Source organism: Carcharodon carcharias, chromosome 11 (genome assembly GCF_017639515.1).
Source record: "Carcharodon carcharias isolate sCarCar2 chromosome 11, sCarCar2.pri, whole genome shotgun sequence".
Classification (NCBI taxonomy): domain Eukaryota; kingdom Metazoa; phylum Chordata; class Chondrichthyes; order Lamniformes; family Lamnidae; genus Carcharodon; species Carcharodon carcharias.
Window position 1 is genome coordinate 103,783,723 of NC_054477.1, and position 26,851 is coordinate 103,810,573.

The 26,851-nt window shown below is 41.9% G+C and overlaps 1 protein-coding gene across 1 annotated transcript in view; it reads left to right on the forward strand.

The window, feature by feature from the left end:
• Positions 1-26,851, forward strand: part of LOC121284432 (protein diaphanous homolog 3-like) — a 784,525-nt gene that overhangs the window by 622,092 nt on the left and 135,582 nt on the right. Inside the window, exons 24-25 of the mRNA XM_041199892.1 lie at positions 9,017-9,181; positions 10,307-10,442. Coding sequence (XP_041055826.1) covers positions 9,017-9,181; positions 10,307-10,442 — 301 coding nt within the window. The remainder of the gene's footprint in view (positions 1-9,016; positions 9,182-10,306; positions 10,443-26,851) is intronic.

The window sequence follows — 26,851 nt, forward strand, 5'->3', positions numbered from 1 at the left end:
GTATAATAATACCCTTTTGCATCACTCAGCAGTGCATTGAAAACTCAGAATGTACTGTAAAACCCTGAAAGTCATTCGGCATTATACTGACATTCTGCAGGTGAAATTGAATTGTAATTCAACGACAGATAAATTTATGCAATTTGTACAAAAGAAAGACAAAATTATATTGAATAAAAAGTATTTCAATTCATGGCTATTGACTGCATCTAACTTCAGAAACCTATCAGAAAATGTGCTGATAAATGTACAGCATTCAATTAATTCTCTCATTGGACTATATAAGCATCGAAGGGAGCAAGACCGAATACAAACAAAACAAGAACGTGTATGCAACACACTTTCAAATATGGATAAGTAGTGTACAGGTCAGAAATTAAGAGTTTGGCCTGATTTAGATCAATTGGATCTCCAGATTCACAGGTAATGGAACAATATTTGCATTTAATTATATTCAATGGCTTTTCACATTTAAACATTAACGTTTTCTAATAACACATAATAATGTATAAATCATTATTTTTATTAAAAAATCCTGATTCATTAACTTTTAAAAATTAATTTCACATCATTTAGATAAGACCACCCACTTCCGAAAGCCCATGGCTACATGATATGTCAGATAATTATGTAAAGAACCAAGCAGCAGTCTATCTGATCTTTTATTTATTAAGCAATTAACCAAGTAGCTCAGCACTACACTTCCAACAGCTTATTGCTCAGAACACTTAAAGCAGCTGAACTATCTATCAACATAAACTTGGTCAGGTCAAGGAAGAAGTTTTTATTCCCTATGAAGTAATATTCTTAAGACAAAGTCCTGCAATGGTCAAGAGTGCAAGGAAAAAAAATCCCACATCTAATTTTTTAAAAATCACAGTATTTTACAACACTACTTTGCCACACTTTGACAGGGGTGTAATTCAGACCCATATCACTGAGACCCTATCTCAGCGATGTGTCTCAGGGGAAAAAAATCAGCTCACAGATGTCCCATGTTCAGAGCAACATTCCTGGAGTCGGTAAAAGTAGGTCACCTTGTCCTTGTTGGTGGTTGTAGCCCTGGGAAAAAAGTGGTAATTTACTGTGTAGAAACTAAATTAAGGAGCAAAAATTGCAATGCTTGAAAGGAGAGTTAGAAAAAGTTAGTATAGGATGTCTTGTGTCTGAATCACAGCCACAATCAGACAAAACTTGTCATTCCATCATTTAGCCCTGCAGGCCCTGAACCACTCATTCTTTTTTCTAGGGATATTTTTCCTCTTAATGTAATGGGAAACATTTCTTGTAGGACACTACTTTGGAGTTCTTTACGAAGAGCATTTTACAATCATGGCACCCTTTTAAAAAATTTGGTATAAGAATGGTGATTAAGTTAATTTATTAATCCCTCTACCCATTTCTGTAGATGTCTTTTTGTTTATACAGTATTGATGATAACAGACTGGTACATAGGAGAAATCAAACTACGCCAGGGACATAAATTAACAAGTAGTTGAAACTACATAATATTGAAGCGCCCAGGGTTAATGATTGTGTGCTTAACAATGTCAGATTCTTTAACTCCTTTCAGCTGCTTAAAGTCAACAAATGCAAAATGATAATAGTTTTTTTTAATATGCCCTGATGATACTGTCTAATATTTCCTACCAGTTTGTCTTTTAGAACAAACTACTGCTTTCTATCTTCATACTACTATAAGGGAAAGGCATTGTTGTAATGGCTTCCTCAACACTTGCATTAACATCATGTCATGACATGCCAAAGGAGCATGCACGTCTGCAAAGTGCCCCTCTTATGGAGCAGTACATTACTTAGAGTCATAAAATCATTTATGGCACAGAAGGAGGCCTTTGGCCCATCGCATCTATGCTGGCTCTCCGTGGAGCAATCCAGTCAGATCCATAATCCCACTCTATTGCTGTGGTCCTGCAAGCTTATTTCCTTTAAGTACCCATCTAATTTACTTTTGAAATCATTGACCATTTCCACTTCCATCACCCTCATGGGCAGTGAGTTCCAGGTCATTACCACTCGCTATGTTAAAAAAAAATTCTCCCTCACATTCCCCCTGCATCTCTTGCCCAAAACCTTACATCTGTGTCCTCTAGTTCTTGCAGGGATGAGAAATTTCCATCTTGTGGCGGGAATTCCAGCTTACTGATCTGGAATTCCGCCCTTTGAAACATTCTTCCGACCTCTGCCTCCACAGAGGTCTATTTGAAATGTATTGTGCTTTAACTCAAAGCGACTGAGCTTACGAATGAAACAGAAAGGGAACAGACCCACTATTGATTCTGGCAGAAGGATTGTATGTGTGCAGTGTGTTTACCCCTGCCACCTGCGCAATGTGTTGAAGTGTGGTTTTTGTCTGATGAGATAGAAATAATTAAATAGCAACATTGAAATTGAATAACCATCCCAGAAGTCTAGAATTAATTCTCCCTCTCCATATCCAATGCTGTACCAATGATATAGGGAGGAAGAGGGTTCAGGTCCTGCAGTCAGAGTTTAAGGATCTAGAGGGGAAGTTAAAAAGCAGGACCTCAAAGGTGGTAGTCTCTGAATTATTCAGTGCTGTGCACTAGTGAGAGGATATGGCAAGTTAATGCCTGCTAGAGAGGGTGGGAGGGCGGGCTTCAGATTCCTGTGACATTGGAGCCAATTCTGTGGCAGGAGGGTCCTGTTCAAGATGGATAAGTTACACCTGAGCAGAGCTGGGACCAATATCCTCATGGATGGTTTAACTACTGATTTGGCTAATTCAGCAGGAACTCAGGCACCAAGGTGTATTAAGAAGTAGGAACAGGGTACACAGGACTTGCAGGATGTAGTATAAGGATCTGGCACAAATAAGGTTAATGTGGGACTGAGTACAGTATCGCCCATCCAGTGATGTAAGAGAGCAGATGACCGAACTCAGGGTCAGCCTAGTGTCGGACAGAGCCATGTGTACCAGCAAGCATGGAGACAGCTCTTAGCTTGTAACCTTTACTATATATTTGTAAATAGTTCTGAGTCAATAAAGATTTACAGCTAACCTAAGTATGACTCCAAAGACTTCTTCAGACCTTAAACTTAACCAACAGCCTACAGCAGGGGGCAGAGTTAGAGCTAAACATGATAAAAAATTAGGTGGGATCATCGAAAATACAGAGAGGTCTAAGTTAGGTTTGGAGTGTGTGGGCGGAAACTTCCAATCCCGCCAACGGCATGAATCATGGCAGGTGGGGGAGCAAGATTTGGCGGGAGGCCAAAAATCAGTTTCCTGATGGTGGGGAATTTGTTTGGAATCTTCTTCTCCTGACTTTCATGATGGCCTAAAAGTAGGCTGAACGTCCCACTGAGCTTTGTCAGGAACCCCATTGCATCTCATGAATGTTCACACCAGAATCTTGTTCCCCTTCCAAACTAAGTGCCTTACCATTTAGAATGTTCACTTGCACAACTATACATAACTGGCATGCACCTGGCGAGGTATGTCAGTAGATGCTGCTTTTGTCTTCCTTTCACACCATCATTGAGAGATATTGGCTACCTGTCGCCGCTCAGGGGAGAGGTGACACTGAGGCAGGACTGGAGGTGAGGGGAGTCAGGGAGCAGAGTGAAAGAGTGAATGACTGTCTGGGTGCCATTTAAATCTGGTGCCCAGGTGATGGCGGGGTGGGCCATTTCAGCTCACCCCGCCACAAGATTCGACATGCTCCTCATGGATGCATAATTAATGAGCTGAACAGCGCAATATCTCGCATGTTCAGCAGCCCTGCTTTCCAGCAGAATTCACTCCAACTTCCACTCCATCAACCAGACTTGGTCTCCAGAATGGAACATTCCACCCCATGTGTGCAAATGCATGGTGCGGTTAATAAGGTTTGCGAGCAGTAGGCATAAGTAGCCACGTGGAAATATGATGTAGTGGCAATAACTAAGATCTACTTCAAAATAGGGGAGGATTTAGGGGAGAATTGGATACTTATTATTCCTGGATTCAAGATATTCAGGAAAGAAAGGAAATGAAGAAAGGGAGAGGATAGCAATTTTAATTAAAGAAAATATTACAGTGCTGGAAAGAGAGAATGTCCTCAAGGGATCATAAACAGAATCTATTTTGCCGGAGTAAAGAAACAATAAAGGAGCTATTTCACTACTTGGTGTATTTTATAGGCCACCAAATAGTGGGAAAGAGATAGAGGAGCAGATTGGTAAATAAATTATTGAAAGATATAAGAGCTGTAGAGTAGTGCAAATGAGGGATATTAACTACCCCAATAACTAAATGGGACAGAATAGGGACAATTTCTTAGCTACATTCAGGAGGATTTTCTTGATCCATATGCTTCCTGCCCAACAAGTAACAAGGCATTGTTGGATCTATCTATTCCTCGGGAATTAAATGGGTCAAGTGGAGATTTCACAATCATAAAGGATCTTGGAATAAATATCATTGTATCATAGGGTTTAGATTTTTTAAAATTCATTTACATGATGTGGGCATCACTGACTAGGCCAGCGTTTATTGTCCATCCCTAATTACCCTTGAGAAGGTGATAGTGAGCTGCCTTCTTGAACTGCTGCAGTCCATATGGTCCACAGTGTTGTTAGGGAGGGAGTTCCCAGATTTTGACCCAACAACAGTGAAGGAAAAGCAATATATTTCCAAGTCAGGATGATGTGTTCCAGGTGGTAGTCTTCTCATGTATCTGCTGCCCTTGCCCTTCCAGATGGTAGTAGCTGTGGTTTTGGAAGGTGCTGTATAAGGAGGCTTGATGAACTCCTGCAGTGCATCTTGTAGATGGTACACAATGCTGCCACTGTTGATCGGTGGAGGAGGGAGTGAATATTGTGGAAGGCGTTGCCAATCAAGCTGGTTGCATTGTCCTAGATGGTGTCAAGCTTCTTGCATGTTGTTGAAGCTGTACTCATTCAGACAAGCAAAGAGTATTCAATCACATTCTTGTGCCTTGTGGACAGGCGTTGGGAAGTCAGGAGGTGAATTACTCATTGCAGGACTCCTAGCCTCTGACTTGCTCTTGTAGCCATAGTATTTATATGGCTAGTCCAGTTCGGTTTCTGGTCAATGGTAACCACCTGGATGTTGATAGTGGGGGATTAGGCAATGGTAATGTTATTGAATGACATGGGGCGATGGTTAGATTCTCTCTTGTTGGAGATAGTCATTGCCTGGCACTTGTGTGGCGTGAATGTTACTTGCCACTTGTCAGCCCAAACCTGGATCTTGCCCAAGTCTTGCTGCATTTGGACATGGACTGCTTCAGTATCTGAGGAATCGTGAATGGTGCTGAACATTGTGCAATCTTCAGCAGACATCCCCACTTCTGACCTTATGATGGAAGGAAGGTCATTGATGAAGCAACTGAAGCTGATTGGGTCTAGGACACTACCCTGAGGAATTCCTGCAGTGATGTCCTGGAACTGAGATGATTGATCGCCAACAACCACAACCACCTTCCTGTGTGCTAAGTTTGACTCCCAACTAGTGGAGAGTTTTCCTCCTGATTCCCATTGACTCCAGTTTTGCTAGGGCTCCTTGATGCCACACTTGGTCAAATGCTGCATTGATGTCAAGGGTAGTCACTCTCACCTCATTAGCTGTGAAGAAAGACAAGGAACAATCTGGGATAAAAATACTTAACTGGTGTTTGGCATGGCTGAGGAATGCAATGAATATATTTCATCCATGTTTACCAAGGAAAAGGATTTTGTTAAAGGTTTGTTAAACAAGGAGGTTGCTGGGATACTGGATGTGATAAAGTTAGATAAAAAGGAGAGAGTTGAAAGGTTGGCTGTATTTAAAGTGGATACATCACCTGATCTGGATAAATTATATCCTATGTTGCTGAGGGAAGTAAGCTTAAAAATTACAGAGATCACAATCTTTCACCCCTCCAAGATACAAGGGTGATGGGAAAGAACTGAAGAATTGCAAATATTACACCCTTGTTCAAAAAATGGTGAGGATGGGCCTGACAATTATAGACCAGTCAGTTAAATGTCGATGGTGCGGCAGCTTTTAGGAGCAATAATCCAGGAGAAAATTAACAACAACTTGAATAAGCATGGACCAATCAGAGATTGTTGAAGGGTTTGACCAACTTGATTGAATTATTCGATGAGGTAACAGAGAGAATGGATGAGAGCAGTGCAATTGATGTGCAAATGGACTTTCAAAAGATATTTGATAAAATACCACACATTAGGCTTGTTAGAAAAATTGAAGCCAATGGGATTAAAGGGAAGTATCAGCATGGAGACAAGTTTGGTTTAGGGATAGAAAACAAAGTCAAACGGCAGGATATTGACGGCGGGGCCTGCTCGCCAACGCTTAAAATGATGCGGGATGATGCCAGGCGGAACTCCCGACCTCACCCCGCATCAAGTCAATTTTCAGGTCGGCGGGCACTCAGCCGAATCATTTGTGCACTTGCCAACCTGTCAACAGCCAATTGAGGCCATTTAAAAGCTAATTTAACAAGCTAATGGACCTGCCCATCCAATCTTAAGGTTGGCGGGCAGGCTGGGAGCCCTAGCGGGCTTCAGAAAAAGCATGAAACCTCATCCACGGACGGGATGAGACTTCATGTAGGTTTTTAAAAATTTAATAAATGTTTGAATAAAAGTGATGGACATGTCCCAACTCAAGTGACAGTGTCACATGAGGGGTCATGTCAGGGAGATTTTATTTTTGTGCATTGACCCAGCTTAGGGAATCTCTCTCCCCCCCCGCCCCCACCCTCGCCCACACAGGAAGCACATGGGTGGGCCTTAACTGGGTGATTGGGGGCGCCGATTGGAGGCGCATCCGCCCCTGAACTTCCCCCCACCCGCATCCCACCCCCCCCACCCCCCACCCCCCACCCCTGCCGATGGGGGGAAAATTCTTCCCATAGTGAATGGGTGTTTTTCAGACTGGAGGGAGGTATACAAAGTTCAGTTCCTCAAAGTTCAGTATTAGGACAGCTGCTATTTTTTGATATACATTAATAATGTGGACTTTGAAATTGTAGATAACACAAAATTTGCAAGTGTAGTAAACAGTGAGGACGATAGTAATAAACTTCAAGAGGACATGGACAGGCTGTGAAGTGGGTGAACGCATGGAAGATAGAAACAAATGCAGAAAAGTGTGAGGCGATAAACTTTGTTAGGAAAAGGAGAGACAATTCATGCTGAATGGTATAAACTTCAAGAAGGTGAGAAACATGGCGGTATTTGTGCACAAAGTTTTGAAGATGGCAGGTTCAAAATGTTCCTGGGCTTTATAAATAGAGGTATAGAGTGCAAGGAAGTTGTTGTAGACTTATGCAAAACACCAGCTTTGTCGCAGGTGGAGCATTGTGTCAAATCCTGAGTACCACACGTTAGGAAAGGTGTGAAGGCTTTGAATTAAATACTGAAGAAATTTATTAGAATGGTTCCAGGAATTAAGGTTTACAGTTATTGGGGTAGACCGGAGAAGCTGAGCTTGTTCTATTTGGAACACAGAGGCTAAAAGGAGATTTGATTGAAGTGCATAATACAAGAAAGATATTTATGTAATAAAGAGAAACTGGTTCCAATGGCTGAAGGGTTGATAACTAGAGGGCACAGATTTAAGGTGATTAACAAAAGAACCAGAGGTGACATCAGGAAAAAGTTTATTGCACAACTAGTGACCAGGACGTAGAAAGTACTGCTTGATAAGGTGGTGGATACAGATTAAATAACAGCCTTCAAAAGAGAATTGTATAAATATTTGAAGGGGTAAAAAATTGCAGGGATATAGGAAAAGAGCGAGAGAATGAGCCTAACTGGATTGTAGTTTAGAAGAGCTGGCCCAAACTCAATAGGCCTAATAGCCACCTCCTGGTCAATATTATTCTATGAAAGAAAATGTTTTTAAATCTCCAACAATATCTAAAATCTGAAAGTTTCGATTTTGACTCACAGTAAATCTTTAGTACCAGAGAGGTTGCTTGGCAGTGAATAAGACTTAACACATTATTAAAAATTCACTTCCACTTGAAAGAACTAGCCCTAACTTTTTCTGGTGTAGGTGGTAGGTAAGTACCATAACTTCATGCCCTTCATGTCTTGAATGGCAAGTATCTTGGCAAGATACTGGCACATCGAAACTTATAGAAGAGCAATGCAAATCAGGCAACAATTTCCTGATTTCCACCTTTAACTTTGCAGATGCTAGATGTTTCTCTGTAACATAGAAATACCTTGAAAAATACTATTTTTCTGATTTGAACCACTTCAGCTTGTTTGTTGTTAATTGCTAACATTCTCCTAATGGTGTATTTTTTCTCCTTTATTCTTTGTTGATAATTTTGTTTAAGATAAAGCTCGTAATATATAAGAAAGAGCTGCAAAATGATCTGTACTGGTGATGCTTGAGATGTTCCCCCCACGCCCCCCCATCCCAATACTGTGTTGGGTCAAGTCCCAGAAAATACTGTCAGATCTACCAACCTGCTAAATCCCTTTGAAATCCAAATCTCTAACACCACAGAATGCATTTGTAGTGTTCAGCATACTGAGTCCGCAATTTCAACTCTGTGCCACCATATTGTGATATTAAGAAAATCCCAAGTGTTTTCCCATACTGGGGGCAAATTGCAGAGACAGTCGCCCTGATACACTTTTACACCCTACCTAGTTGACTGGTTTCAGCTTATCATTCAGCAAAGTCTTGAACAGGTTGTCCATCCGCAATCTCCTGGAAACGACAATCCTTGGAAGGGAAAACAGTGGAGATTCCTTTAAAAAGAGCATCTTACTTTTTAAAAAAAATGCTCTGTACATATGGAAACACTCTGAGCCTAATCTCGGAGTGTCCATATTATTAAATCAGCGTTGGTGTTTTTTCTCTCATTCCAATAAGAATACATAAAAGAGAACATTTTAGGGTGAATGCAAATTATGAAAATAACAAGCATATAATTCTGTTTATTTCTCATGTTTTCTCTCTTTGAGATCATAGCAAATGTGCATTTCCTTAACAGTGCAGCACAGATTTGCCAGTCATGCCCAGGAAGAGTACTGTAAACTGGCCAACATGCACAGAAACATGGAAAAGCTGTACCATGATTTGATGCGCTACTTTGTTATCAATCCAAAGAAAGTCACAACAGAGGAGCTTTTTAGTGATATCAGTAATTTCAGGTCCATGTTCATGGTATGTTCATGTGGCATATGAAACCCTGTGAAGACAAAGGAACAAGCAAATCTATCTTACAAGTTATTTTGTGATAGCATTACTGCAACATTTTGTTCTGTTACATTTTATTAATAGAGGAATGTTTAACACTGGGGAATGGACCCCCGACCACGATAGGCCCACTGAAAGGCTCAGTGCTGCCAGGATGGAGGCGAGAGGAGGGCAAGCGCTGAAGTCAGCGTGGGTGCGTGGGAGTGTGGAAGGAAAGCTCTCTGAAGGCAGAGAACCTGAGGGAGCTGAAAATATTAAATGCAAAAAATAAAGATTTTAAAAAGTGGGAAAAAATGCCCATGCATCAGAATTAGTCAACGAAACATATAGATGATGAAAATTCAGTCTAAACGTTTTTTTTTAATTAATATCGGAAACCTCATCCTGCCCGTGGATGAGGTTTCCTGAAAAATTAAACGGCCGATTCGCCCACCCGCCAACCGTAATGTTGGACGTCAATGAAAGATCTCAGTTAATTACTACTTTAATGGCTTTAATAGGCCTCTTAATTGTCAGTGGGCACACCGATCAAAATATCGCGCGACTGCGCAATGACGTCAGGACACTCACCCAACCTCATCATGCACTATTTTACGCTCGAGCATGTCAGGCATGTGCCCATACACCGAGTGAAAAATCTGCCCCATATGAACTCATTAGTGTGCGTGTGTGACACTAATGTAACACCTCAATGTTACTCACCAAAGAGTTTGATCAGACTAAATTTCATGGTTACTTTGCTTTCAGTGCTGAGAAAAGAAAAGCTGTAAGAATATATTTCCGAGCATCAAAGAAGCTTAAGTTACATTAGCACTTATGCTCTAGTATAAAATAAAAGCCTGCCTTCAAGTAATAATCAGATCCAAAACTGTTCTCCCCTTAGCTTACTGAGTAACTGAAGCCAATATTTATGACAGCGGTGTTTATTGCCTCACAAATGAAATCATAAAGAATGTAATCACCATTTTTGTTCACAATTTCATATTTGATACAATTCCTAAGATGCAGGAGGAAAAGCAGGCCATTCACCCCTGCAAATTTGCTCCGCCATTCAGTACGATCATCTTTTAACCTTCATTCATTTTACTGAAGCAAGCCATCAAAGAAAACACAAAGCGGAGGGAGGCAGAAGAAAAACTGAGATATGCCAAACTGGCTAAAGAGAAAGCCGAGAAAGAAAAATGGGATAGGCAACAAAAGAAAAGGCATCTACTGGAGAAGAATTCAGGTAAAAAAAGCACACATTCAACTATTAAAAAGAATAGGAAAAGAAAAGAAGTATTCAATCTTTTTAGGTTGTCATTAACTAATTTACTAGAATGTGCACTATACATCACAATGATTTGATCATCAGGAAAAAATAGATTGAATTCATCCTAGTTGTAGATTAACTGCATTTTCATGGAACTCTTAATAAGTTGCACAAATTCCACTTTATTTAGTTTTCTCAAACCACGTAATGCACATCTGCTTTGGTAATGTTATGTAGCCTTTCCTCATTCAATTTCAGGCTTTGTAAATTGGAGAGATCTGTTGAGAATGTTGTGCGCAATGGAAATGAACCGTCAGGAAGATTTCCAAAGCAGTTTGGTCTGATTCTAACTCAATCTAAGCAGCAGCAAATAGTATTTTGACTGCAGTAAAAGTCAATTTGTATCCAATCATTTGATCATTTTGTCAATCTTGTGAAGAGGGCATGAGGAGGTTGCAGATAGATATAGATGGGTTGAGTGAGTGGGCAAAGATCTGGCAAATGTTAAGTTCACTTTGGCAGAAAGAACAAAAAAGCAGAGTATTACTTAAATGGAGAATGGCTGCTTGGTTCTGAAGTGCAGAAGGATCTAGGTGTTCTAGTACACCTAGTACAAAAAGTTTGTATGCCGGTACAGCAAATAATTAAGAAGGATAGTGGAGTGCTTCCTTTATTACGAGAGGGACTGAACATAAAAGTAAGGATGTTATGCTTCAGTTATACAAGGCATTGGTGAGAGCTCACCTCAAGTACTGTGCGCAGTTTTGGTCGTCTTATTTAAGGAAGGATATAAATGCATTGAAGGCAGTTCAAAGGTAGTTTACTAGATTGATACCTGGAATGAGTGGGTTGTCTTATGAGGAAATATTGGACAGACTGGGCTTGTTCCACTGGAGTTTAGAAGAGTGAGGGGTGATTTGATTGAAGTATACAAGGTCCTGAATGGCTTTGACAAGGTGGATGTCGAAAGGATGTTTCCCCTTGTGGGTGAGTCCAGAACTAGGGGGCCCTGTTTTAAAATTAGGGGTCGCCCTTTTAGGACAGAGATGAGAAGAACATTTTTCTCTCAGAGGGTTGTGAGACTTTGGAACTCTCTGCCTCAGAAGGCAGTGGAGACGGGGCCATTGAATATTTTTAAGGCAGAGATAGATAGATTCTTGTTAGGCAAGAGAATCAAAAGGTTATTGGGGCAGATGGGAGTGTGGAAATCGAAACACAAGAAGGTCATCCATGATCTTGTTGAATGGCGGACCAGGCTCGAGGGGCCAAATGGTCTATTCCTGTTCCTATTTCTTATGTTCTTACCATAGAATCTTCAAAAGCAAGCATTTTTTAATCTCATGTTTATGTTTAGTTACTTTCTCCGTAACCATAACTGGTGATGTTGACTGAGAACGATGACACATTTTAGGAGTGAGTTTGGATGAACCTTTGAATCCAAATCCTCATTAGAATTAATTATATTTTACTCCTTGCTCTTACCCCTGCTGCGAGACAGCAATCATGTCTCTGTATTACATGGTTATATGAAAAGATAAAACAACTTAAATAAGTAGAAGCCAAGAAGAAACCAATCAATAAGACTGTCAACAAGTTACTTGCTTCCACCACAAACAAGCTCCTTTTTTGTTGAGCTAAAAATATCAGTATAGCTCCCTATTTCTGTTAACATAATGCACATTCCTCTTGCATTTAATTGCTGTTTGTTTTTATTCAGTCGTGGGATGTGGATGTCACTGGGTAGGCTAGCTTTTATTGCCTATCCCTAATTTCCCTTGAGAAGAAGGTGGTGAGCTGCCTTCTTGAACCACTGCAGTCCATGTGGTGTAGGTACACTGATAGTGCTGTTAGAGAGGCAATTCCATGATGTTGACCCAGTGACAGTGAAGGAGTAGTGATATATTTCCAAGTCAGGATGGTGAGTGGCTTGGAGGGGACTTCCAGGTGGTGGTGTTCCCATGTGTTGGCTGACCATGTCCTTATAGATAGTAGCGGTTGTGGGTTTGAAAGATGCTGTCTGGGGACCTCTTTAAGAGTTCTTGCAATGCATCTTGTAAATGGTACACACTGCTGCCACTGTCATCGGTGGTGGAGGGAGTAAATGTTTGTGGATGGGGTGCGAATCAAGTGGGCAGTTTTGTCCTGGATAGTGTCAAGCTTCTTGAGTGTTGCTGGAACTGCGCTCATTCAGGCAAGTGGAGAGTATTCTATCACACTTCTTGCAGATGGTGGACAGCCTTTGAGGGGTCAGGAGGTGAGTTACTCACCACAGAATTCCTAGCCTCTGACCTGTTCTTGTAGCCACATTATTAACATGGCTAGTCCAGTTCAGTTTCTGGTCAATGGTTTGATCATGTGAATCTATTCTTTTCTTTGGTTCTGTATCCTATCAATGCCACGTGGTCCTTTCATCCTATGTAAATTGTAATTACAGATATGTTTCTTCTGCAGGGCTATCCGGTGTTCTAGTAACATAGAAACAGGAGTAGGCCATTCATTCTCTCAAACCTGTTCAACCATTCAACTAAATCAAGAGTGATCTGTATCTTAACTTTATCTGCCCACTTTAGTTAATACTCTTGCCAAACAAATGTCCAAGAGTGTCTGTTTTTCAATTCCTCAACAGCTTTTTGGTGGGAGACAGTTCCCAGATGTCCACTACCCTTAGTGTGAAGAAGTGCTCGCTCACATCACCCTTGAATAGCCTAGCTCTACTTTGAAAGTTATGCCTCCTTGTTCTGAAATTCCTCACCAGAGGAAATAGTTTTTCTAAATCTAACCTACCAATTCCTTTAATCATCTTAAACACCACAAATTGGCCATTATTAATCATCTAAACTCAGGAATGTAAGCCTAGTCTGTGCAACCTGCCCTCAAAGTTTAACCCTTTAGACCCCAGTATCTTTTTGGTGCATTTGTACTGCACTCCTTTCAAGGCCAATATATCCTCTTGAGGTACAGTAACCAGTACTGAACATAGTATTCCAAATGGAGTCTAACCAGAACTTATTTAATTTTAACATAAGTTCCACCCCTTTGGGTTCCCACTTTAGATAAAGCCCAATATTTCATTGGTCTTTTTAGTTATTTTTGGTATCTGTTCATTAGCTTCTAGTGATTTCTGTACTTGGACCTCTAAATCTCCCTGTTCTTCTACAGTTCGTAGGTTCTCACCATTTAGAAAATACTCTCATATGCCTGTCTTAGATTCAAGTAAATGACCTCACACTTACCCAGACAGAACTCCACCTGCCACAGCTTTGTGCACCAACTGAATCTGTCAGTGGTCCTTTGCAACTTTCTGTTTCCACCTATACTATTTACTGTGTCACCTAACTTGGTGCTAATAGTGAAAGGTAGTACATGCAACTAGATCAGTGATTGCGGTTCCCTGAAGCCTGGAAAGCAGTAGGCAGTGACATGCCTCCAACTACCTTAAGCCCAGAAGACATATTGCAATACTTGTTTGTGTTTCATCTATTTTCAGGCACAAATTTGGTGTTCCATTCGCAAAATTCTCAATGGGAGATCCCATGTTAGAAGTGCGCACAAAATGCAGGGGCAGCCATATTTGTTATGCTTCTTCAGCTTCACGGGCAGCCACCTGAAATGAAAGCTGGGTTAATTAAAGCACTTAAATAACGGTCCTGCACTTGTATTAAGACCTTAGCAAAGCAACGTGGAAGGTTGATGAGGATGATGCAATTGATATTGTGCACATGGGCTTTCAAAAAGTTTGATGAAGTACTCCCTAATAGACTCTAGCAAATTGAAGCCCCAAGTGTTGAAGAAGTGGACGCAGGCATACGAAATTGACTAACGGACAGAAAGCAGAGAGTAATGCTGAGCAGTTGTTTTTCAGACTAGAAAGCAGTATACAGTGCTGTCCCACAATGGTCAGTACAGTAAGTCCTCACTTTAAGTCGCCCAGTTTAACACTGTTTATTCTTTAGGGCCTCTTTTTCTGTTTTGCATCACCATTTTTCCTCTTACATTGGTTGCACTCTGGTCCCCCTCCCTGAGTACTGCACTCTAGACCAGCCGTCACCATGTTCTGATGTCGGCGCTGCCACCACTTTCATTATAGACTGAGGCCCAAGATCCAGCAGTGCAGGGAGTCTGACCCAGATGCTTAGCCAGGGCAGTCACTGACACCCGGAAAGGTGCCATGACAGCTCAGGATGAGAAGCTGCTGACTGGATGGTGGTTGAGAAGGGAGAACCCTGGCTCAATCAGCACTCACCCAGGGCTCAATCAGCAGCCTCGTACAGGGGCTCAGTCCCTTGCAAATAGTCAGGAAGGTGTCCAGGCTTCATGTCAAGGGGCAGCCTCAAAGAGAGAAGACAGAGTGGGAAACGAGAGTGAGAGAGAGACAGACTGGGAAAAGAAAGCAAACAAGAAGTTGAGCTGAGTTTCAGGAGTGCTGTGAGTGAGACACAGAATTTGTGCTACTCAGGGCTTGTTTGGGCGATTTAGTGTTGTTTAATTTGAATTTATACAGTACTTATGTTATATTCAGTGACTTGTTTTATTTTGCACGTTATTCCAGGTGGGAATGCACAGTGCTGCACATGTCTTTTGTTATGACATGGCAGGTGGTATTTGCCAGGCTGACCAAATTCCAAAGGGAAATTTGGCTACGCTATCACAACAATTTTGCAATTTGTATTTACTTACAAGAAGGTTTGTGCACTGAAGTCAGAAATAATGAGTTCACTACCGCCTTTAGAGATTTTAAAGATTAAATTAAAACATTTATTAACAGAAGAAAATAAGCTACACACCCCACCCCCACAAGGGCCATCTGTCACTTGTTCATGTTGATATTTCCAGAGTGCTTACCCTTGTCCTGCTATTATCACACTCTGCTTTCTGACCTTAATGCCACCATCAGCACCTCCTTTAGCCAGTATCACTATCGTTAACACCCCTTAATTCTTCTGCCCAAGACATCTCTGGCAATCTCTCCTTTGCCTCCATCTATCAGTGGCCTTCTATCCAGCTTCACCTGCTCCAACCCCCTTAAACAGTATAAATTTCATTACATTTTCACTTTTCTTTAGCTCTGAAGAAGAGTCATAAGGACTCGAAACATTAACTCTGTTTTTTTCTCCCCACAGATGCTGTTAGACCTGCTGAGTTTTTCCAGCATTTTCTGTTTTTGTTTCAGATTTCTAGCATCCACAGTATTTTGCTTTTGGCTTTTAACACAACCTTGGTTACTGGAACAGGAAACTTCTCCATGGTGGTTTGAGGCTTTTTCCACAAGTCTGCTTCACACAGTGCACCTTTCAAGACCTCACACGGCCACTCCACAAACAGCTTTCCATCTTTCTTTAAATATATTTCTCCCTTTTAATCAGTAAATCGCATTGTTTCAGCCTTTCTTTGGAAGCTAATTTTCCCAGAATATAAAAATCTTTCATGTTGTCATTATGGCCAGCATATTTGAGAAAAATAAACTTAATAATGTTGCCTTACTTATCATGCCAATTGTAAACATTTTATCATGTCCCTTTGAAAATCAAACAATCTCTCAACTTATCTAATAATGTAAATTCCATTCACACTATCTGTTGAGACTTTATCCTACCTTACCCATCTCCATTTTAAATGCCTGTTTTACACCTAACCCCTTTGGATGCTTCCAACCTTGACAGTTTGACTGTCTGCAGTTTAGTTAAACTAGACACATACACAACGTACAAACACACAGTCCCCATAAGCCTGCTTCAGTATCCCACAGTAATATTAGAGTGAAAAAAATTCCTTTACAATACTACAGTATTTCAACTTGTACATTGATTTTTCTGGGCAAGAAATGTCCGAAGGAACTAACTCTGGCTTTAACATTGATTACTATGGGAACCCAAAATTCACTTAAAGTTGTGTCACTTAGGGCTGTATCTTCCCGTCGGTGAGCGAGGGCGGGGCCCACTCACCCACACGTAAAATGACGCGGGGTGACTTCGGGCGTGCGTCCCAACGTCATAGCGCATTATTCAGACTTTCAGTTCGGCAGGGGTGCATCCAAGTCAGCTGCTCGCCCGCCGACCTGTCAACGGCCTATTAAGGACATTAACGAAGTAGTTGAAGTCATTAATGGACCTGCCCGTCCAACCTTAAGGTTGGCGGGAAGGCCGGGAGCCCTGGCAGGCTTCTGAAAAATCTTAAAACGTCATCAACGGGCGGGATGAGGTTTCGTGTGGATTTTAAAATCTCACACTATTTTAAAATAAAAGTTATGGACACGTCCCAACTCACGTGACAGTGTCACATGAGGGGACATGGCAGGGAAATTTTTTTCTCAGCTTTATTTAAAGTTTAAAATGTGAGCTGATCTCCCTGAGGCCGCAGTGAGATCTGTGCATTCTTCCGCGCACGTGCATGAAAGAATGCACTCCCTGCTCAGGGAATCGCGCCCCCCCCCCACCCTGCCCGCACAGGGAGTGCATAACTTCCTGGTGGACGTCACACTGGGCGGGTCTTAATTGGCCCACCCACATAAAATGGCAGTGTGCCTCCAAGCAGGGGTGCCAATTGGAAGCCCGCCCATCTGCTCCCACACGGCACTCCCCCCCCACCCCCGCCCCACGACGGGGGGAAAATGTTGCCCTTAAAGTCACGGTTTTCAGGAATGCAACCACAACTTTAAGTAAGGACTTATATATTCGGACTGTTCTTTTTGATATGTATTAATGCTCTGGGTGTAGGTACACAGGGTATAACTTCAAAGTTTGCAGATGACATGAAATTGAGAAATGTAGTTAACAGTGAGGAGGGTAGAGCCTACTTCAGGAAGACATCAGATAGGCTGGTGAAATGGTAGACAAATGTCAGATGAAATTCAATGCAATGAAGTGATGCATTTTGGAAAGACGATTGGGGCAATATCAGCTAAATGGTGCAACTTTATCGGTGGAACACAGGTGCAAAGAAGCCTCAAGGTTAGTGTACAGAAATCTTTGAAAGTGGCAGGGCAAGTTGAGAAGACTGTTTAAAAAGCATACTCTTTTACATATATAAAGTACAAAAGCAAGGAAGCCATGCTAAGCCTTCTTAAGTCACTGGTTAGGCTTCATCTAGACTTTCAATTCTGGCTCCTTGCTTTAGGAATTGTGTCAAAGCCTTGGAGAGGGTACAGAAGTGACTTATTTTTACATCACCATTGATGAGGGATTTCAGTTATATGGAGAAAGTAGAGAAGCTGATATTTTTGTCCTTAGAACAGAGAACATTAAAGGGGACAGTTAATAGAGACATTCAAAATCATGAAGGGTTTTGATAGAATAAATAAAGTGAAATTGGCAGGAGAATCCATAACCAGACGATACAGATTTAAGGTATTTGGCCAAAGAGCCAAAGGTGAGATGAGGAGAATATTTTTTATGCAGTGAGTTATAATGATCTGAAATGTTCTGCCTGAAATTATGGTGGTAGCAGATTTACAATGATAACTTTCAAAATTGAATTGGATATACAGTTAAAGGAGTGAAAATTGCAGCATTATGGGGAAAGAGCAGGGTAGTAGGTAGAATTGGAAAGCTCTTTCTAAGAACCTGCACGGGCCTGATGAGCTGAATGGCCTCCTGCATTGTAAGATTCTATGATTCTAGCCATACAGGGAAAGATAAGAATGTTGCTGTAATTATCATTGAGGCTGCTACACCTAGGGGAACAGCTGTCACAGAAGTAAACACAGCAGAACAGGCATGCACACATTCAAAGAGGACTGCAAAGGAAGTAAGGGATAAAAATACACCACTCGCCTGTCATACTGAGTAAGACATGCTGGTGTGCAACACCTGTATGCTGTAAGGCTTGAGGTGGCTGAACTTAAGCAGGTGTGCAGTCTGCCCAATGTCACCTGTTGCAGCTGGAATTGGCACCAAACACCAATGCATCAGGTTATGGTGGCCCTCCACATGAATGGCACAGGTTTATTCCATAACACAACAGGTGACAGTACATCAATTAGTTTTCTTGTCCATTTCATAATCAAAAAGATGACAATACCCTTTTTGCACCTTCCCAATGCAGGCTGTTTATCAGGAAGACAGTGCTGTCAGATTTGCCCCCAGGTGCAAGGTGTCATTGACTACACATCTGTTGCCCTACTCTGTCCATGCCAAGCACCAGTCATGTTCTATAACAGGAAAGGTTCTACTCACTGAAAGCTCAGCTCATTTGTGAGCAGTGAATAATGCCTCTGTATGGGTTGCTGGCAGTAGTCATGATGCCTTCACACTGCATCACTTCTCAATACCTTGTTTTTCACCCAGACAAGCTAGTTCCATGGAGGCAGGTTGGGTCGGTGGATGTAACACATTCTTCATCACGCATGCCTAGAATGGCGGCAAGCAGTGAGATACAATGAGCTTGCATCAAGAAAACCCTAAGCATTAACAGACAAAGAATCCAATGCCCGAACTAACCCTGTGAGATTCTGCAATATAGGTGTGGAGCGAGTGCATAGATTTGTAGATTTTTGCTGTGTGCTATAGTTATGCAATTCAGAGGGATCAAGCCTTGCAGCCATCACAGGAGGAAAAGGTGGAGGAAGATGAAGGGAACAAGGAAGAAGACTGAAAATGTTAGAAATACTCAGAAAGTCAGGAAGGATCTGTGGACCGATAAACAGAGTTAACATTTCATGTCAATGATCTTTCATTGATCAGGATGATGAAAGGTCATTGAGCAGAAACATTAACTCTTTTTCCTTCCAGCAATGCTACCTGACCTGCTGAGTATTTTGAGCGTTTTCTGTTGTTATTTCAGGTTTCCAGCATCCACAGTGTTTTGCTTTACTGTTTCAATGATGAAGAAGAGATGGGTCCCCTGGGAGGTTGGAGGCACTTGAGATGACCATGGTGGGCAACTTTAATCAACTCTGGCCCTTGAAGGCTCAGCTGGACACTATTCTGCCTCAGCGTAGGTGGTGGAAGTCTCAGCCAGATGGCTCCTTGGAGAAAAGGCATTGAGCCAGAAATTGGCAGGGGTGTAGGCATGTTGCCATCCTGAGGGAGAGCAGTATGAGCTTCTCCCATAGAACCAATGGGACGTGGTATCGGGGAGGGGGTGGCGGTTGGGAGTGTGCGCCAACATTCCCACTACTTACTTTGCGTGAGAACAGTGAAGGTGTGTCCTGATACTCTGGAAGCCCCTCTCCAAGCTCTCCTTCATGAATTGATAACCTGAAGAAGTACTTGGCCCTAGAATAACAATGGTAGCAACCTAAGCTCCCAGCTCCATCATTGTGGGCTGCATTACAGTGTTCAATGAGTTGACCACACACTCCATGGTTGACTGCATGATTTGAATGCGTGCTCGTGACCCCACAAAAGCTAGAGTCGGACTTCTTCATGCCTTCTGCCATTAAATGTAAGCTTGCTGAAAGGCTGCCCAGAGCACTTTAAGGCCTTGGTGTACAGGGATAAACCTTTTAATGTAGATTGTGTCCTCGGGTTTTCATCTGTGTCCTCTGTAACAGAGTTAAGATGTGAGATGTCCCTCCAGCAAGCTGTTGTTTTGGACATCACATCCTTCTCCACATGTTCCTGTGCATTTGTGTGCGGTGAATCTTTCATTGCTTATCCTGTTAAGTGTGTGTGGGCATACTGAGTTGGTGGTTGCTAAATTGAGCATAAGTGTTGTTTTGTCATCATTTGTGTTGCTGTATTCCATATTCTCAGCCTTTGGGCATTGTGAATTTGTTTCACTCAAAAGAGGAAAGAAAGTTGTGGATTAACATTTAGGACAGAATTTTCACTGACCTGACCCTTACCTTAACTCCACAGCATGTTAGTGACATCCGTGATCAGTTCCCTACCCAGCAACCCAGACCCAGCATCGGTCTTCTATTAGGGAGGACAGCTGGTCCCTGACTATGGTAGCAGCAGATAAATCCATGCCAGGACTGGGTTTGATCAGGATGGGACAAAAGGTGTTCATTTGGGGAAGGAGGGGTGTTCAATTGGAGTGGGATGAGGAGGGCCATCTTGGGGGTTGAATGAAGGGAGCTCTTAATCTTAGGGAGAGCAGTTTGGTCCTTAGTGGAAAATCAGAGGCCTCGAAGAGGAGTGATTGGAGCCAAGTTTGGGGCGGTATGGAGGCTTCAGACCTGGCTTAGGTTGGAGATAAAGAGGAATTGGTGCCTGATGGGGCTACAGAGATTGAGGCCTGGTGGTGGTAGGAGGGATCACGTGGGATCAGGGACAGATGGGGATGAGGTGATCAGGGCCTGACAGGAGTAGGGGAAAGGTGATCCAATGCCTGCAGCAAAGGTCAGTATTGGGAGCAGCGGGGCCTTAATCGCGGAGTCTCCTCACCCAGGGCCCTGATCCACAGTAAGTCCTTGCCTTGAGAAAGCTGCCAGTTTCCCCATGGCTCAGGACACCAGTCTAGCAGCTGTAAAATTCTAAAAAAATTAATGAAAATGAGGCTGTGGGCCTCATTATCATGTTTAAAGTTGCAACCAGCCTCCTTAGGTCGGTTTAGCTGCCTTCCCACCTTCCAGACCCAGTTACAGCTGCAAATGGGTGGATTGGATGCAGGTTTAAGTCACAAAGGAGAATTAATTGACTTTAGCTGACCCAAGCCCATCCATTTTTGTCAATTTCACGGCCCCCCCGTGGTGTCAAGGATGAGTGACTGCACTTTGCCAGGATTAAGGCTGGATTTTCACTCTGAAGCGGGATGCAGGAGGTGGGAAATTTCCCAGCTCAGTGCACTCACATCAGGAAAATGTGCCCTAAATGGCATGGTTTTTTTCTCCAGGGGGACATGGGTATGAGCTGCATGGACATTGGCTCCCAACCCCAGCCACAAGGACTGCCATGTGTCAAGGCAGGCTGTTTAAAAGGCCTGGCTCAGTTTTCTGCCTCTTAAAACCCATTTCTTTGACCAACCTTCTCGTAAGTCCTCCAAATCTCTCTCTCTGTAAGGTTCCAGCCATTGCTCAGTTGGTTGCACTCTCATCGCTGAATCAAAAGGCTGTGGGTTAATGTCCCACGCAGAACTTGAGCTCAAAAATCAAGGCTGATACTCCCGTGCTGTACTGAGGGAGTATTGCACTGCCCGGCCATCCTTCAGATGAGACATTAAACCGAGGTCCCATCTGCCCTTTCAGATGGACATAAGAAATTTCATGATACTATTTCAAAGAAGAACAAGGGAGTTTACCCCAGCATCCTAGCCAATATTTATTCCTCAATCAATATCACTAAGTCACCCAAAAAAAACCCGGTCAATATCACATTGCTGTTGAGCTTGCTGTGGTCAAATTGGCTGCTATATTTCTTACGTGACAAGAGAGACTAGACCTCAAAAGGTTGTAAAACACTTCTGGACATCTTGTGAAAGGCCCCATTTAAATTCAGGTCTTTTGTTTTAACCTTTTGGTAATTCCTCCTAATCTCTTTTTATGGCTCAGCATCTGTTCTCTTCATGCCTCTTTGAATTGCCTAGCCTCTATATTGAATAATTCATAACTTTTAAGACAAAAAAACTTTGAATTATCAGCAGGCTGCATGAAGAAGCTCAAATATTCAACTGACATCTACACTGGAAGTAAATGTTAGTCAGTATTGGTTAACAATTAACAAAAAATATCAAGATGTTAATGTGGGGTTATGTAAGTTTTTCCACCTGCATTTCTTGAACATTAGGTGTTCATCACTTAAAGCACTGCCCCTTCATCCTGATGAAAAACAGATTTCTGATTTTGTTACGCTGGGTACACTCACCCTAACTTTCCAATTCATCCAAAAAAATTAGGATTTAAGAAAGAAAATTCTGTTAAATTTAAAGGTCTAAACTTTTTTTTAGATAATCACATATAGGAAAAGCCTATTTTTCCACTAAATAATTTTCACAAAGTCATGGAGACTTAAGCATACATTTAAAAATGAAGGATGGGACGCAGATTCGGAAGTCCCTCCCTTGTTTCCAACAGATTTCATTTTTGCTGGCAGGGGAGAGCAGGTGGGTTGTAACTCACATAGGGTGAAACCCAAACTCAGCAGAGCCATTTGAACTCAGTGCTGAGTACAAACAGACCCCATTTTGCTGGAGCAAGGGCATTAACCCGCAGTGTGGGAGTGACGAACTTTTAGAGTAGTCATGAATGCTCTTTCTTGTAGGATAAATAAGGTTTGTAGCGCTAGCAAGTTACCTAAATCCCCAACATTTTAAAAATTAAAAACCAGCCTTTTAAAATTTTGGAGAAAAAAAACAGCCTACCTGTTTCAGTGAGAGTTGAAAAACTCTGTTCTAGCAGCTAAAATGGCTCTATATTGACATTCCCCAAGGGCCATAATTATATCATTATTAATGGTTGATTTTTCCCACAATCTACAATTATCATAACAGGGGGTTGTAAGTGCACTGTTTGTTTGACAACTCAAAGAGGCTATTAAAAGATTAGCTGTCTTTGAAAGTTTTGAATGGGCTTCCATGAATGGGAGTGTCTGTGTCTTATAGTGAAAGCTGTAAGATACTTAGATCTTTATTTTATCGCACCATAGCTCCTAAGAGCTGCTCACTGTATACTGGGTGAATTGGCATGGATGGTGTAAAGACAAAGGGTGGTGGATGGGGAACATTGGTTGGCACGAGTTGGCTTTAAGTTAACATGGGGGCAATAAGGAGCCTCCATGGATCATGGGCATGAATTGGCATGGAGGATATGAGGGCCATGGGGCTGTATGGGGACATGAGTTGTCATGGATGGAGCATGGGAAGTGCGTGGGGAGATGATGGGGTGTGACAGATGAGAGCTAGGGGCCTAATATTTAATAAAACAAATGGGACAAAGCCCCAGAGAACTGAGGTGGGCCTTTTTAACAGCCCACCTCAGCGCTTGGCAGCCCCTGTGGCCACCTCTGATCTGCATTCAGGGGCAGCGGGCCCGACTCCATCCGCACCCGCCGCTAGAGAGAAAATCATGCCATTAGGGGCACTTGTAAAATCCGGAGCAATATTAAATGGTGTGCAAGATGGAGATATCAGAACAATACATTGCAAATATTGCTATTACTTGACATGGGTTGAGACACAATATTGGCATAGCGTTGGACAAGTTCTGCATTACATCTACCTGTGTGCTTCATGAACATATAAGAAGGAAACATTTTTATCGGCCATTGCTGAGCTATACTGGAAACGTTTGTTACAAAGTATATATTTCTTGATAATTAATTCCTTCAGTTTTCTCCCACTAATTGTTCCTTTCAGGGGGCACATCTCCTGTTACCAGTCCCCTTTTCCAGTCACATGTTTCAATAGTTGCCCGGGGAATCTCAAAGACTCCCTATATAATTTCCCCCCACCATGGGTAAACTGAGATCAATAATTATGTGCAGTTAGGCATCACATCTCAGTCCAACTATTTTATTAAGTATATTTTTTTTTTATTAAATGTGAATGAATTTTTCATGACAGCTCAATAACTTGGAAGGATGTTAACTTGTATTATAAAAGATTCGTTATTTATTAAATAGTAGCAATGGCATAACTATAAAATGGTAATCCTGGACAGACAGTGTAGAAATTAAAACAATTCACTCAAAAATTTATCCAAAAGCAATTCAAATGTAAGGTCAAAATCTGAAAAATTAATTCTGTTTCTCTTTCCACAGATGCTGCCAGACCTGCTGAGTATTTCCAGCACTTTCTGTTTCTATTTCAAATTCCAAGCTTCCGCAGTATTTTGCTTTTGGATTATTGCATTTTCAGTTGGGACTATCTGTGTGACCTGATTAGATCGTGGTATAGTTTTGGAAAATCTATTACATCAACACATTGTTACGTTTATTAAAAAATAGCCATCTGCTTACAAAGATATAATTAACACAGAGCATCAGCAGTCTAAAGGCCTTTAAACTTACTGAATGCTCATTATCTCAGGAATACAGTTACGGCATATTCAGGTCCTTTACACAATACAGATCTTTTTACACAAGTTGTTAGCTGCAAAAAAAACTTTATGTTACAAATTTTAATCATCTCACTGCTAGCCAGTTTTCAGTCCTTGATGATGCTGTCTAACCTGAAGTATAGCAGATTTCAAAAGAATTTTGAGAGGTCATAGAGGAAGAAAAATATTGAATTTTAACCTTCATGAAGTGAGAATGCACAGCAGTTCAGAAAGTACTATGTGCACAGATTGTTTCACTTCATCTGATAATCAGTTAACCCTTGCTTCAGGGACAGGCTTGATAGTTGAACAAAACAAGCAGATATTACATTAAATATGATCTAAAATTTTTGAATAATACTGAATGATGCAAGAGTTTTATCAACAGCAACATGGCTTTGCTAATTAGTAGTAAGTAATTTTAAAATGTATATTTGTCAAAGGTTGTTAATGTAACAGTTTTATCCTGGTGGCTTGGCATTTTTACATAGAAAGCTAGAGATAAGAACATGAAAAATAGGAGCAGGAGTAGGCCATTTGGCCCTTCAAACCCTGCCCTGCTATCAATAGGATCATGGCTGATCGAATCGTAGTCTCAACTCAACTTTCCTGCCTGTGCCCCCAGAACTGAAATGGTAGTGAATATTCATTGGCTTGCAGGATGCAAAGCCATACTGGCCAATGCAGGGCTTGAACCCATGGCTTTGGCATTATTAGCAGCATGCTCCAACCATTTGAGGTAGCTGCTCGACTGTCCTGAGGACCAATTTCCTCAACTTGCTCTTGTGCATCTTGCAGAGAAATGTAGCAAGCAGAATTGGCAGAGGATTGAGAGCACGTGATCCCATGGTTAGAAATGTACAAAAAACAAAAATGCTGCAGAAGCTGGAAATCTGAAACAAAAACAGAAAATGCTAGAAACACTCAGCAGGTCAGGTATCATCTGTGAAGAGAACAGATAAATTAACATTTCAGGGGTGCACCTTTTATCAGATCAATTGTCTAGTCTGTTGAGTGATTGGACCTTTAAGTGGGAATTAAGCAAGCAGAAGCAATGGAAGAAGCATGTGAAGAATTGCACCCCAATACTCTGGTTATAGGGGCAGTTGGCGAGGGTAAAACTGAAATGCGGCTCAACTGAAAACAGTAACATTGGCATAGAAAGGGATTTTGCCACATGCACTTTCCTAACTTATTTCAAGGTTTGGTTAATCGCTTTCACATCAAGTTGTTTTCCAAACCATTCTCAGCAGCTCAGTGCTGGAATTGAAGATCAGCTCCTGGATTAAAAACCTAAGACAGTTGACGTCCTTTCGGTAAATGCAAATCGCTTCTTTACAAGATATTAGGGGGTAGTGACTCATTATTTTCATGTGTGCCATTGAAGATCTCTGCAGGGAATACTAATCAATTGGTTTGATTTTATCAGAGTGTAAAGAACTTTATAATGCTGTTAACATGGAGAAAATATATTGTAACATAATTGAAAAATCAATCATTGTGGCATCTCCTTTGTCACACACTTTGAAAACAACATAGGTAGTGGCCAATGGAATTGACAGTGAATTATTCTGAATTATCTATTTGCTCTTGAATTTAGAGCTTTTTAATAGCATAATTTTGAAAATTGTAATTCACATGGTGAGATTTACTAGTAAAAAAAAGGCAGAATTGCACTAAGTGAAGTGGTGGGTCCAAAAAAGTTTTTCCCGCCAGCCACAAGGGCAGGTTTTTGTACCGTATCATCCCCTGCCCGCCTCATTAATTATACAGCCACAGGAAACACACCGTAATGCTGGTGGCGGCTTCTGAATCACCCACCGTGCCATTACCTCACTGTTTGCTCACCCCTGTTGCCATATCTGAACAGCAGCCACACACATATAGCTCTCAATGCTTGCAGCTCAAAACTGCTCCAGTGAATCATGGTCCTGAAAGCCAAGAAGAGTTCAGTGACCCATCACTGGAATGCCTTTTGGAGGCCCGCCGTGATCCCTCCACCCCCGCTCTGCCACAGGAGGTCCAGCAATCTCAAAACTCCAGCTTAGGAGGCGGTGGCAGTGGTGGTCTGTGCCAATGCCGCACAGAAGAGGTTGGCCATCCAGTACACAAAGAGGATGAATGATCTCATCCGTGCCACCAGAGTAAGTCAACCATCTCATCACTCTGAACTTGCACTCACAAGCCCATCACACATTCACTGGCATCTCATCACTGCCAGCTCAAGAGACATTGCCCCTCACTTTCTCTCATACACCCTCACTCTCTCACACATGCCGTCACCATTTTAAGGCCATTTTCACAGATCAACATGTGCCCTCCCACACACACTGGGATACTCCCCCTTCCCCAGTACAGCCCTCACCCTGCAGTCTCTTCCCTTACCTGAGGCCACTACTCCCCTTCCCCAAGCAAGCCCTACCACTGCAGTCTTTGAAAAGCCACCCCAGCCTTACAGCTAGCCTGGTAG